This window comes from Chlamydotis macqueenii, chromosome 17, assembly GCF_036417535.1.
Source record: "Chlamydotis macqueenii isolate bChlMac1 chromosome 17, bChlMac1.mat, whole genome shotgun sequence".
NCBI classification, from domain to species: domain Eukaryota; kingdom Metazoa; phylum Chordata; class Aves; order Otidiformes; family Otididae; genus Chlamydotis; species Chlamydotis macqueenii.
Window position 1 is genome coordinate 12,757,008 of NC_141572.1, and position 14,804 is coordinate 12,771,811.

Sequence of the window (14,804 nt, forward strand, 5' to 3'; positions counted from 1 at the left end):
GTACCAGCGCGAGCCCTCGCGTGCCATCCCGCATCCATCCTTCATCCATCCATCTGCCGGGCGCTTCGGCCGCCTGATAAACCCCTAATGAACCTTCCAACGCCGCCTCTTCCCAAAGAATAAACCAGCCCCGGCCCAGGCGGTTAATATTTAACTGAATAAGGGCCATAAATATGGAAAATGGGACTTTTAATTAAATAAGCAGCTTTTAAAAGGGCCCTTGGGCCGAAGAGGCTTTTGTTTAAATATGATTGATTTGACACGTCCTTTCCCTCCCGCTTTCTCCCGCTCGGTGCAGAGACGGGAAGAAGGCTGGCGCATCGCCGTCCTGCTGCCGGCCCCGCCGCCCTGCCTGCTCCCCAACAACCTGGCCGTGGCCTCAAGCACACAGGTTTGGGAATGTGCCAGCACTCGGGTGGGCACCCGGGCAGGGACAGCCCTTCCGCTCATCCCAGCTCATCGTTTTTAAGATCTGAATTGGAGCAGAAGGTTCCCCCCCACCCAATGCTGAGCCACCCTGACCCACCCCAGCGGGTGACACCCTGCCTCGCACTGCCGGGGCAGGACCTGGCCTCTCCCATCCACACAACCACCTGGTTTTCCCCATGTAGGGCACGGCGGGTCCCTTACGGAGTCGATGGAGGGGAAACTGAGGCAGGGAGCAGGGAATGACCTGCCAGGTCAGCAGCACAGCCAGGGGAAGGGACTTTGCCCAGTATCCCCCCCAAATTTCAGCATGCACGCAGACTTTGGCTGTAAACGTGTAGTAAAACCAGGTCTGAAGAGCTTTGCTGTTCTTTGACATTTGGGTTTTACTCGCTGTAGCAAGCGGCACTAATTACTTCTTACTCACCCAGGCGTCGCAGCGCGATCGGAGCAGGAGGTTTATGGAGTGCCACGCGCTGCCGGTGGGCACCGGGATGTTTCCAGGCCTGGGAAGACCCTGGGGAGGTGTTGGGGAGGGGATGGACCTCCTGGACTGGCAGCATCACTCCATGCAGCAGGCAGCTGCCCTGGGCCATGACCCACCACATCCCCACCGAGTGCCGGGAGCATCGCCGGGCCCCCAGGCCAGAAACAGGAGTGGGGTGAAGCAACGGGAGGCTGAAGGGGAAAAAGACAGGAAGACTGGAAAAAGGACCAAGCAGGACCATCGCTACGTCACGGTATAGACCAGAGCTGCACCCACATCTCCAAGAGAAGACACAGCATCCGTCCCCGGCTTGACCAGGGCACAGAGGAGCTGGAAAAGACACCGAGAGCAAGAAAGGATGTCCCCAAAATTGAGTGAGCTTGGGATGAGGGATGGTTACAGACTCTGGGCTGGTTTGCTCTGTGTATTTTCCACCTGTGGTTCTCCATCCATCCCCCACTGATGCCCCAGGCCTCGGGCTCCCTTCACTCAGGGCAGGTTTCAGCTGAGAGAGCACACAGTTCATTATCTCCACAAACAACTGGGGGAAAGCAAAGTATTCCCTGGACTCGGACCTGTCGCTTCCATGGGATTTCAGCAGCAAAGATGCAGAACTAGGGGAGACAAAAAAAAAAAAAAAAAAAAAAGAGAGCACTAACTTGGAAAAGAGCAGGTCAGGGTTGACTTCGCTTCTGGGTATCCTAGAGCATGAGAAGACCCATCCACAAGGTGCCCAGGAGGATGGTGTCCCCAGTCTGGAGTCGGGCCGCGCTGCCAGAAATAGCAGTGAAAACCCCTCAGGGCAGGTGGATCCTGTGAGATCACCAACACGGCGCAACCACAGCTTCTCCCTGGGTCTGAGCATCCCCAGCAGTGACACGACTCACGGATGGTGCTCGGGTCCAAAGTCTGCTCAGCGCTGGGGTCACCAGAGGTCTCTGGGAGCAGGCAGGAGCGTCCATCAGCGGTGGCACAGGGAGAGCTGCTCGCACTGTGGGTCCCTTCTAGGTCCCCTGGGGTGACTCTGACTCCTCTGCGACACACAAAAACCCAGTGCAAAAGCACGGCCTTCTGGTTTCCGTTTGCTTGGAGAGAAACTGAACCCTGCATCTCAACCTCGTGCTTCCAGCAGGTCACACCTCCCCACGGCCCAGTCTGGGCTCCCCGTGTCAGATGTTGTCCCCCAGCCAATATGCTTCCTCCTGAGCTGCCCTCCATCGACAGTGACGTATCCTAATTCTTCACACACCGCCAAACATCTTCTATTTTCCCATTAAAGCATGCAAGGCACTGCCTAGATTAGCCCACACGCTGCACCCCTCCCTCAGCCCCAGTGCGGAGCAGCTCCTCTCCTCAAAGCACCCTCAGGCACCTCCAGCTTTGGGTGCCCTCTCTAAGGTGCTGCAGAGCCCTACATTTCCTCCCTCCGAAACCTGGGCATGTCTCAGCCCTGGCGCCCAGCTTTAGAACAGTGGAACATCACTGAACCCTGGTTTTCCCTTCATCCTTGGAGCCTAAAATCACCTTCTCCGAGCCCTTCCCCTCTGGGCACCAGTGCTGCCTTCCTGCGGGGAGGAGGAGGGGCATTTCTGGAAGGGGCAGCTCAGGAGATAGAGCCAGGGGACAGACCCCCTTCCTGGGAAGGGATTTCCTGGTTCTGTCCCTCTCCTGCCAGAGCAAGCCAAGAATTTTAAGGTTTTCCTTTTTTGAAAAGCAAAGCCCACACCTTTCCCAGCTGGCTCCCAGTCAGAGGGGATGGGAGAAATCTATGGCCCACGTTTGGGTTGGAAAGGGGTGTCCTGGATATCCCCAAGCCACCAAGTCCACCACACACTGTCCCCTGCTGCAGCTGCCACCATGAAACTCGGCGCTTGGTCCTCAGCAGCAGGAGGGCATCGCTCCTCTGGGTCCTGCTGATCTCCATGGACGATGCTGAGGGGTCCCAAGAAATTCCACACCAAACCGCAGCCCAAACTCCAGGCCAGACGAGCTGAAGTGCTCAGCCTCGCCAGAATCAGCGGCATTTTTTGTGGATTCAGGCTCAAATTAAGCTCATGTGAGAAAAACAAACCAGGGACACAACCTGGAGAGATGCATCACCCCAGGGTCTGATGCCACAAGCAGATCTGAAACGGGGCTGCTCCTGGGGACACGAGACAGAAAGGTAGAGCTCACCATGGCAGTGCAGAGATTTTTTTTTTTTTTGAAGGTATGTGGTTCTCAAAAAGAAAAAAAAAAGGCAAAAAAAAAAAAAAGGCCCTGTGTTTGCAGCCAACACGTGTAATCTGTTGCAGCCCTTGTCAGACAAAACAGTTTTGCCGTAAGACAGCGATTCCCAGAGGGGAAAGGGGCGAAGTGAAAATACTTTATCAGCTGCGTACATATGTAAAGCGGTACCCTGGTTGAAAAGCAAAGCCTCTTTCCCTTTGAAAGGCGGGAAGGGAGAGACGGGAGGCGATTGCCTGAGAGCTGGGACAGAAATGACACAAGCACAAAGCCGAACGCAGCAAAGCCCAGGCCTCCCTCCTAAAGCGCGCTTATCTCCCGATCAGCCCAAAAGAACTACCTGGCTGCGGCAAATACGTATGAAACAAACACAGCCAAACAAACCTGAGGTGTGACTCAGTCTGGAAAACTCTTAAAATATACGCGTGGCTTTTAATGTACAGAAACGACCATTAAATTCAGACATTAAGAGCGGGTTCTGCCAGAGTCCCTGGGGTCAGCAGGGGAAGCGTCCATCGCTCCGGGTTTCCGCACCACCAGGTTGGGGTTCTGAGACGGGGGAATCTCAGCCTTGCCTGGATTTAAGAAGCGATCCTCAGGCAGGAGCCGCCAGCAGACAAGGGCTCTTCCTCCTGCTCCGAATTCAAGGTTGGGAATACCGAAACCTGGGCGCGTGGCATAAATCAGCCCTTGGGTTCACCGGACGAGCGGACTCCGCTGGCAACAAGTGTGCTGGCTGCCGTGTCCCCAGCTGAGGCTTCTCCCTCTCCATCCGTCAACGAGACCTGAGAAGATGGGAAAAAAAAATAATTAATGCCATGTAGCAGCTCCCTGCCACCGCCAGCGAGACGGGGAGGGGGACCTGAGCACGCTGCTGCTGGGGCTGGGGGGACACGAAGTGCCTGGCTGCATCCCGGGCACAGCCGGGAACTCCAGTGGGATGGAGAAGCTGGGGAGGGGATGAGATGCTGAGGCGCTTTCCATGAATACGGATGCAAACAGGAAGGAGGGAGGTAAGAAACAGGATGGGGGGAGGAACCAGAGAAAAGAAAGGAGAGAAAGAGGAGAAAGGGAAGAAGTGGTGGGGGTAGAGGGAAGGAGCACGCGTGCGTGCCCAGCTGGGCGATGCATCACATTGAAATTGTCCCGCATTAAAAATTCACCAGCCAGTGAATTTTCAAGGGATTTGTAGTAATTAGATGACAAAATGCTGGCAAATCTCAGGCTTGCCAAAGATGTTACTCAGGGGTCAAAGACTCGACACTTTTGGCTGGGTAATTTGTAAGTGTCAATCACACTCAGCCATCAGAGGGAAAGGAGAGATCTAACGGCTGAATCCTAACGAAGTCCACGGCTCCTGCCTGCCGTCGCCCCCCTCACTGCCGAGCGCGCAGGGCTCCAGGCACAGCAGTTGAAATGCAGCGTAGGGTGGGTTATTTTTTTTTTTTAAATTTACCTTCCCAGTTTTCATTTTTCAGCCTCAGTTTCTCATGGGAGGAGCACCCACCCCGGCTCGCCGCTGCCCCGGGATGAGGGTAGGATGGAGCCGTGATCCCCCCTCCGGTGAGCCCTCTGCAGCCCTGCATTGCTCCTTCTCACCTTGGCTTCAAATTGCTCCTGGGACAGCCTGGTCCTGCTTCCTGGGCTTTCTTAGCTAAAAATGAAATTAAACCAGCTCCTGCCTGCAATCTGCCTGTTTCTGCCCCCCCATCCGGTGTCATGGAACCATCACCACCACAGCACGGGTCGGCTGTGCCGCCTCGGCTCTGCCAAAATAACCTGGGTTAATTTAAGCAGCGGTGGAATGGTCCCAGCTCCGGGCGGCTGGAGTGGGGGGGCTCCCGCTGCGGGCTGAGGCGGCGGTGGTGGCAGCTCGTGCCACACATCCGCCTGGAGCCTGGGGGAGAAAAGAAATTAAAAGGTTTTCTACTTCATCGGCTTAGAAATCAGACCACAAAATGCAAAATTAAAGCTTTACCTAAAGCGCCACGAGAGAGATCTCTGTCCCGGCCGCACCATAAGGACGTCTCCAGCGCGGGGCTCAGGCAGGGCTCAGCTTTGCTGAGCAGGATGAGGTTAAGCCTGGGCTTTGCTGCCCGGTTTCTGAGGGCAGGGTGGACCCGCAAAGGCACGGTATGACCCCACGGCGAGGGTTATCTCTCATAGCGCTTACAATGAAGCTTTATTTCACATTTCTTGGTCTGACTTGTAAGCTGATGAAGTGGAAAAGCTCTGGACTGATCAGAGGGCAGCACCCAAGTACTTCTCCAGCCCCAACAGCATCAGCGGGACAGCTGCTAACACGGGCTATGCTTAACTCCAAAAAGATTTTAGGTCACCAAATGCAGGAGAGGTAGGAGCGTGATTTCTTCTCCATCTCTGGTGGCTTACAAAGCTGTCCTCATTACACCTGCGAAATCCCACCTCTGGTTCTGTGCCACGAGGAACGGTTTGAGCTGTAGGGGAGGGATGGAGGGACGCGGCGGGGGCTCCGGCCACCAGCTCTGCGGTGCTGCAGCTGCTGGGGCACTCAGAGCATCCATCACACCCCAAGGAAAAACGCTCTGCATGCCCCAAAACCACCTTCCTACACACTTAAATAAGCCAAGCCACAGGAAAAAAAAAACCAAAAAAAAAACAACCCCCAAACAAACAAAAAAGGTTTGTTTGCTTCATGCCACCCAGCGCGCTAAATTTTGCGAGCATCCTCAATCCAGCGCTAAAGAGAGGGGAGAGGCGGCGAGGGGGAGTGAAAGGGCAGGAGGAAAATCGCCTTTGGCCAGAGTGGCTGCGGTTTATTTGGGATCTGTTACGATCCCTTGCTGCAGGACAGCGGGACTGTAATATCCGGTAACTCAGCCAAGCGGCAGCGCAGGGCTCTCCAGCCGTTGCGCTGCCCTATATAAGGGAGCTGAGGGGACTGTAAAAGTGGCTGTGGGTTTCTCCTCAATTTAAAAAGTCATTTAGCAGCTGCAAAACACCGCCTGGCAACAGCTGGCCCTCCGAGGGGCATCCTCCCTTCAGCTACTCATCAGCTGCATTCTGAGCTTCTGTTCTGCGTATTTAAACACCCACAATCGCAGAGCGAGAGCTGCAGAGGTGCTTTTCCAATTTTTTTTTTTTCTCCTTTATCTTAACTTTACCTAACATCATCTCAAGATGCTGCTAGAGGAACATCCGTGGGGAAGAAGCAGCGGGTGGTAGGGAAGGGCTCCGTGAGCTCGAGCTCCCGTTGCTGCTGCTCTGTCCTGCACACAGCTCCTCCTGCTGCCTCGCTCACTCTCGCAGGAGAATCAACCAGCAGACAATGCAAAATCTGAATTTTAGTTGAGCGAACGCAAAGAAAACCCTTTTCTACCCCCAGATCACCTCTCCTGGCATACACTACAGACATCCCTCTTGCTTTCCTGCTCTTATTTCCCCTCGATAGGCAGCACCACGTGCAATTTGCTAAGCCCTGGGCTGCGGACACCGCGCGTGGGGACGCGATGGCACCGTCCCCACACCGTCTGGTCCACGCAGGCTGCTGGGCAGGAGCGCTGGCAGGATGCGCAGGCCATGCGCGCTCAAGCCCATCAGCCCAGCACGGTCCTGGGGCTGGAAAAGAGAGCTGAACCTAATAATGTGGCACTAATTATGGACTGCGGAACGGAGGGATCCGTGCTACTGCAGGTCCGTGCTGCCCTGCGGCAGGGGAGGTCGGATGCCGTCCCTTCTCTGGGGTCCTCCCCCAGTGCCGCTCTCCAGTTTCCCCGCTCTGGCACTGGCATCGCTTTCCGTCTTTCACCGATTCAGGTCACACCGCGCACATGCTCGCCTCAGCCAACGGCTGTTGATATTCTCTCTGCCTCTCTTCCTAGCTCCAGTTTGGGGTGAAAGCCTCCCTTATTAGCCAATTTGGATACCCATTTACTGTGAATTACTGAGCCTGATTATTATTCATGAACGGCTAAGTCTGAAATCTCAAGCCCTGCCATGCGATTTCTCTCCCTCTCCGATGCATATATTTAGGGAAAACAGGAGGCAGCGTGGCTCAGTCACATGCAGCCGTGCTCCGGAGACGGGAATGCTGCACGCTGCCTCCTCGCTCTCCTGTTTTATTTCCTGGAGAGGAAGGTGGTGGCGGTGGAAGCTGGAAGGTGGTGGTGGAGGCGCCGAATGCTGGTCACGGTGCGACCTGGGGTAAGGTCCAGACATGCCGTGATATTAAGGAGAAGTTCATGCTCCTCAAATCCTGAGCAAATCTCTAGCCAGCATCCCTGCCAACCATTCCCTGGGATGATGCCAGTTTGCTGCTGTCCCCTTCCATGATGGGGTCCAGCTACTGGGAGCCACCTCGGCTGAGCCTGGCTGATCCCTGGAAATTGCTTACCCGGCGGGAACTCATCCGATCCCTTAGACCCAGCCAGAAGATTTTAATGCTGGCTGCAGGGAAGGCAAAGGAGGTTTCAGATGGGGCAGCAGCAGCGGCATCCCTCGGCTAATCCTCCGGCAGGGGAGAAGCAGACGGGGTTTGCGGTTGCAAAGGGCAGGAGGAAGGGAGACAATGAGGAGCAGAAGAAAAGCGAGCCCTGACCGTCAGTTAAAACAGGAGTTTGCAGCACACCTGCACGTGCAGCAGGGAGCCGGGCTGCTCCCAGCAGGGATGCCGGAACGGCCACGGCGTACAGCTGCTTCCACCTGTAGTTCTGCAAACGGGGAAACCGAGGCAGGCAGGGAAGGTCTCCACGGGAGAGCATCGCTCTGCCAGCAGCACACCCGCCTTCCTGCTGCTTCTTCCCTCTCAAGGGAGCAGCAACAGAAACACCGGGGTTTTTTTTCCAAGCCCAAATCCTTCCCGCGTGTTTCCTGCCACATCTTGCTCAGGAAAATAACTTCAAGCATGCACAGACACCGCACTTATTGCCTCTGCAAGCAGACAGGCAAAGCTGACAGAGCTGCTGGGGAGAAGGGGATGGCTGCCAACGTCAACACGCAGGGGGAAAGGTTTGAGATCCCAAAGCTCCTGCCCGGAGCCAGCAGCTGCCTGTGGCACAGGGGCTTGAAAGAAGCACGCAGGACGCAGGGAGACGCGAGCTCTTCCTGCAGCCCTGCCAAAGGGCTGGCGAACGGCATCTGCAGCACTCGCCGTGAAGGGACCAGCTCGCTCAGCCCTGCAGCGCTTTGCAGAGACTCTGCAAAGGCAGGAACGGGACTGAAGAGACAAGAAGAGCTGAAATTCGTGGCGTAGGCAAGACCAGTACCACGGTGATGAAAAGAAACCACCTGCGACTGGGCTGGGACGGGGGCACATCGTAAGCAGCACCAATTCAAGCCTGCAGCTCAGGAAACCAGCTGGCAGAGCAGGATGGGACCCACCTGCCCACGCCTGCACCAAATCCCCTGCCTCCTCCCGTGGGACAGCGAGAAAATCAACACAGACCGTGGTCAAGAGTTTTCCAAAGGCCATGAGTCCCTTTGAGGGCATCACAGCACAGCCTGGCTCTGAGCGCAGCGGGAAGCATTGCCTGGCAGAGACATCCAGTTCTGGGAGCAGGGAGACTCGCAGTAAAGCCAGAGCCGGCTGGATATCCTCTCCGCGCTGACTTGCTTGTGGTCCCCTTAAGTAGATAACAGCCCACACAGGCCTCTGGCAACAGGCAGCACTGAAGCCAAGCTAGTTTTACATAAAAACCCGTTAACCCTCTAATTCAGTGAAAAGGCTGCATTTGAATAATATCCTAATCCAATTCCAGAGCCAGCCCCGGGGAGGGGGATACGGCGGGTGCCTGGGGAACGGCTGCAGCCGTCGCAGCTCCCGCTGCCGTCCAGCCTGCTGGGGTCTCAGCCCAGACAAAGCTGTTGCAACCTGGCAAAAGCCCACCCCGTTGGGATAGCGGGTGTCAACCTGGGGTCTGCAGACCCCATGGGGACCCTGCACGGTATCCAGGGGCTTGCAGAAGACTGGACTGGGCAAACCCCACCAGCTTCAGTTCTCTGATGGCATGAACATGCGCCTTGCTCAAGCCCAGAGAGCAAGGAGCCCGAAATAAGCCTCGCAGCCCCCCAGCATGGCTGCATCTCCAGCTTTCTTGCCCACAGAGCGATGGGGCAGGGGCTCGGAGCAGGCTGCTCACCCCCTCTGCCATCACCCCAGCCTGGATACAACACACCCACCCCGAAAAACACACGCAGAGCAGATGAGCATCACACCCTAAAGTGCCCGGATCTCCCCAGCGAGCAGAGGGCAGCTGAGGGGTGACAGGCACACAGGGACACCGGCCCTGCGGTGGCAAGAGCCAGCAAAATGCGGGGACCAGGGATCCAACTCATCAGAGCCCAGTTACAGTAATTAGTGTGCAATCATTTGTTATAGAGACAACCTTTCTGAATAAGAGTGACCACTAAAAGAAACTATTATCACTCCCGAAAAATAAGCGGACGGCGATGGTTTTGCGTTGGAGAAGTACCACCGGGGTTAAGGACTGGTGGGAGGCTGTTTCCCAGGTTTAACTCCATGGACAGTTAAGAGAGTTTGCGTTATTTTATCATTAGGATTGTTTTAGATAAAGTGAAAAAAAAAAAAAAAAAAAGGCAGTGAGGAGTGATGAATTTCCTGCAGCCCTACTCAGGCATTCATTTTAATTCAGGGTAATTAGTAGGTATATACTCATCTTCAAAGAATTCCCGGTAAACCCGCTGTAATTTTAGGGGTGCACTACGTGGGATTCTCAACACACAACAAAGAAGTCAAGTCTTTGCTTGTGGAGCGGGAATTAACTCCAAACTGGAGCTGCCATCAGCACTTCCATAATTAATGTACGGGCATATAGATCTGTATACCCACCCACAGCCCCCCCCGCACACATCAAACAGATTTCCTCGATACCAAATCGCCTGAAAAATTAACCAGTGTCAAACTGCTCAACAAGATAAGTATCATTAAGGGAAAAAGAAAATCTTCATTATGTTTGAAGGTGTGGGGAAAAAAAAACCAAAACACTCCCCATGAATGTTTTCTAGCCTGTTTCCAGACCGGGAAATAACATGTTTTAAAATATATCAAAGGGTTAAATTAATTTTCATTAAAATTTAAATTTGAGAAGGCTCCCTTCTCTTCTTTCCTTCCTCCCCCTCCTTTGAACATTTGACTGGCAACCATTTCATATTTCAATCTCGGCAGAACAAATTGAATTAGATGTTGAAACCAAACTCTGCTCTGTTCTCTAAAGCCTACATGCTCTGCTTGCGCTAATCCTTTTCGTCGCCGCTGCAGACCTCAGAGACGCTCAGCAAGAAACCTGCCCCGTCACAAAAGACAATGAAGGGAGAGGAAGGGGAAAAAAAAAAAAAAAAAAAAAAACCAAAACAAAAACCTCAGGAAAATCCAACTCCAACCTGCAACGTCGCTGAAATCGTCTGCTGGGTGATAGATGTGCCTGGAAGGGACCCTGCCCGGCTTCTCCATCCTCCGCGCCAGTTGAGCGCTGCCGGTTGGTCCTTCACCCCTGGGACGCTACGGTTTCCCCATGGTGACCCCCTTCCAGGCAGAGCCACCCTGGGACCACCGATGGGTCCTGCTGCTGCCACCCGCCCCGTGCCAGCACAGACGGCAAAGGCGGTGGGGAGCCACAGAGGGAGCAGGGACAGGAACGCTGCTGATCAAAAAAAGGATAAGAAGAAAAAAAAAAAAAAAAAAAAAAAAGAAGGAGATTTTCCCCTTTCCTGGTGAGCTCATCACCATTTTGGCTGACCCCCTTCAACAGCGCTTCTCTAACACCTGTGCCTCAGTTTACCCACCCACTCACCGAGTCACTGGAGCTGCTGTAGGGGATGAGTGTTTTACACTGCACCTCTGAATTTTGGAAGTCTGTCCCCTGACCCAGCAGTCCCCGATCCTGACAGCAAGAAAAACCCAGGGTTGGGGGCGCAGGAACCTGCTTGGAGGCAGCAGCAGGGCTCTTGAGGTTTGGGGAGGATGAGTTTTGGGGAGGAGGTTTGCAGAAAAGCTGGGACAGGATGAATCTAAAAGGATGGGGCTCGCGTGGGCTGCGAGCAACGCTGCCTGCCCTGCCCCTCCTGCACTGCTCCATCCCTCCCCAGCTCCATCCCTTCGCAGTTCCGACCTCGGGCTGGCTGCTGGAGAAGGTGTTACCAGCACGTACGCCTGAAGCCATCCTTAAATCAGAGCTGCTCCAAGGGAACAAACGTTATCTTGAGGCCCCACACTCACCGCAGACGCCCCGCGTGAAGCGGGCGTTTATTTAACCCAGCTTGGATTATTCCTGCGGTCACAAGAGGACCTTCCGTTTCACCAGGAGGCCCTCAGCACCACGCTCACGCCCGACGCTCGCGGTGACCCGGGAGAGGTATGAGCAGGGTTATCGGTCGGCCGCAGGCCCAGACGCCTTTGCTATTCAGGCGGCCAGCGGCGCGGCGGGTCGAACAAAAGCCTGGTGATAAGTAAGGTTATGAGCACCCCACTGCTAGGTGTATCGGGCACCGCCTCGCAGCAACGGGCGGACACTGCCGAGAGGAAAACAGCCTCGCCGGCTGTAACGCGCATCGCACACAAACACGCTGACCGCGGAGGACAGCCCCAGCTTCCCCCCAGCACGGTGGGCTCAGCGCCGCATCGCGCAGCCATAGCAGCACCCCAAAGATCAGGGGGCCCCCAGGGCACTTGGATGAGATTTAGGAACCAGTGGCATTTCTGTGGCTGTAAAAATGGGAGGCAGAATGTGTAAAAACCATTCCCTTGGCGGTGCTGAGCAAACACAGCCTTGCTGCAGAAAGCACCACAGGGACTGTTTCCCAGCACGAAGGATTTGTCAACCCAGTGCCTTGAGCGGGCAGCGTGCCGGCATGGTGCCGTTGTCTCTCTGGGCCCTGCGTGAGTTTCTCAGCACAGGATGGGATTTCACTACCGCAGAGGTGGGCGGCGTGTCCCTCAGTGGACGGAAAAGGGGGGCAGAGGGCAGTTCAAAGGGACCCAGACGCCTCCCTGGTGTTTTAATTGCACTGCTCCGGATGCTGTGGATGGCGAACAAATTTCCTACCAGCAATCCAGGGTTTCCATCGTGGCCAGAAACACGCACAAAGGAGATCCCGGAGCCTGTCTCGCCTCTCTTGAACCCACGTGGGGTTTGCTAGGCCGGCCTAACAGGAGCTGGGGTCTGGCTGAACTGCCCGGTGTTTGGCCACAGGGAGCTATTTATTCCTGGCTCCGTCCTGCCAACCTCTGCCATCCTGCGCTCTCCAGCCTCTAGGGATGCTCTCCAAGAAGAGGAGCGATGCCAGCCAGGACTCAAAATAACACGAACTAGACCTTGGGTGCACGGTGGCCTAAGAGGGAGTGAAGCCACGGAGGCCACGGGCGCTGGCAGGGAAAAGGCCTTTGCCAAACTCTCAGTTTTGCGCTGGCAGCTGCAGGTTGGTCTCCAAACAGGCACTTTTTTTTCTTTTGGCAGCCCATCTGTTCTCCCTCAACCAGAGCGAGGGCCAATTCACGACTCGACGGCGGTTTCTGCTGCACCAGCAATTCTGCTGGCTTCCCTCGTAGGAAAGCAAACACGCGGGGAGCACACAGAAACACAAGCAGGGCACACATTCGCTTCAACACAGAGCCTAAACCGAGCCCAAATCTGGGCTGTACCCCCTGAGACCGCGGCTACGAGCCTGTGGGGCGACAGGGAGGAGAGGCGGCAGGTGGGACCCTGGCTCAGGGTCTGCTGAGGCTTTGCAAAGTCACCTTCTCCTCCTCCTGGCACCGCCGACCCTGCAGCAGCCTGAGGCATTTTAACCTTTAGGGCCAGCTGCGCCCACCGCGGCCCCAGTGTCCCAGCACCCACCTCGTCCACGCCAGGCAGCTGCTAGATGGCCTCGTCTTTGTTGCTCTCCTCCTCTTCCAGATGCCCCAGGATTTCATTCAAAACCTCCGATCGTTTCCTCTTCTTCGGGGAGTCTGTCCAGGCCCGAGGGGTAGGGAAGGAGATGGGGGAGAAGAAGAAAAGCAAAGATTACAACCTAGGCCCACACACAGCTCATCTGCCACCTTCAGCATCCCTCACTGCCCTCCCGGATAAAACCTCTCAGCCATCATTCGCTCCTCCTCAGCAGCCAGGCTCTGGCAGGGCATGGTAGCTGGAGGTGTGACTCCACACCTACCACCCATGCTCTGGTTCACAGGCTTCGCTGGAAGCAAACGGCCCCAGGACCCAAACACGCTCACTGGTGATGCCAACCCTTCCTGTTGGCCCCAGTTCACCCATCTCCTGAACAAGGGTGGTTGCAAGACCAACACAGACAGCGGTCTTGGTTCAACAAGGCTCTTGGCGGGACACGGAGCCACCAACACCCTTGCTGAGATGTAAGACAGCTGCCCGGTGCTGCAGCCCAGCCCTCATCGCCCACTCCAGTCGGCAGCGGGTGAAGGCGAGAGGCTGGCTGTCCCCTGCCAGCTGGGCAGGGACATCTCTGCTTCGCTCCTCTTGTCCCACACCAACAGCACCATCCTGCGGCACCCCTCAGCACCGTCACCTTCCCGAAACCGCCGTGGGGCACAGCATCGCACTCGCGTCCCTTCCCATGGACGGTACAGCCTGCGGGAGGGCGAGAAACCCCCCTGGGGGCTGCCTGTGCGCGAGCGAGCATCGGGTCGGACCCCGCATCAGCGCCCAGTGCCGGGGGCGACAAAGCCATTTGGGCCCCGCGCCGAGGCTGACGCTGGCGCTAACTCCTCTGGGCTGGGCAAGAAATGCCCTCTCGGCGGGAGGCGCGGCGCAGCCCCCCTCTCCCCCTGCTCGCTCCGCAGCCAGCGGCTCTCGCTTGCGAGCAGCACAGGGAGAACAGCTGTTTAAATCCTGCTTTCAGACATCAAAAGCCTCGCTGGGTTTCTCAAACAAACAAACATACCATAGGACTAAAGAAAAGGTGTAAAATAAATAAATGGAACAAGCTGTGCATTTTCTTTTAGTATTACAGCTGCTGCGGGAGATAAACAACAAGGAAATGTCACAAAACATCAATACAGAAGAAATTAACCTGACAAAAGCTCACTTCCCCCCCTCCGCCTTCCCCCCCAACTCCCAACAATTTTGCATTTCTGGAGTTCCCATCTAATGATTTTATTTTTCAATTAATTCCTTGACAGAGCGCCAGAACCCGCCTCCCTCTCTGCCGGGGGCTGCGGGGACAGGCAGGAGGACGGGGGCACCCCCTCTCCCCTCCCAGCGCTCACCCTGTCAAGTTTGGGGGAGTTGAGGGGGGCCTCAAGGTGCCACCCTGGGACCCTCCAGCAGCTCTTCCCAGTTCAACCATCCAAAGGCACAAGGGATGACCCATCCCAGAGGAAGATGCCAGCTGGGTGGTTATCCCTCCTGGCCCCTGATCAGCCTCGTGCTTGGGGCTTGGAAATGGGATCAAATATGCTCTGAGCTCCCAAATCCGTAGCAGGGAAGAGTGTCCCCCACCTGCCACCCCTTCCCTGTGACCTCATGAGAGAGCCTGCACAGAGGGGACGATAGGGGTTGCACGGTGGAGGGGATGCTGGACACGGGGCACTGGGTGCTAAGCGAGCACCCCCAAACAGCGTGGCACACCCGGGGGACCTGCTGCGGCGTGGGCAGGGAGGGTGGCAGGGCAAACAGCCCCCACCGCGCTCTTCGGATTCACCGGCTCAACCACG

The 14,804-nt window shown here is 55.9% G+C and overlaps 1 protein-coding gene across 1 annotated transcript in view; it reads right to left on the reverse strand.

The window, feature by feature from the left end:
- Positions 1–3,541: 3,541 nt before the first annotated feature.
- Positions 3,542–14,804, reverse strand: part of RBM19 (RNA binding motif protein 19) — a 68,684-nt gene continuing 57,421 nt past the window's right edge. Inside the window, exons 24-25 of the mRNA XM_086761665.1 lie at positions 12,970–13,082; positions 3,542–3,924 (exon numbers count right to left, since the gene is read on the reverse strand). Of these exons, the coding sequence (XP_086617791.1) occupies positions 12,991–13,082 (92 nt within the window). The 3' untranslated portion in view covers positions 3,542–3,924; positions 12,970–12,990. The remainder of the gene's footprint in view (positions 3,925–12,969; positions 13,083–14,804) is intronic.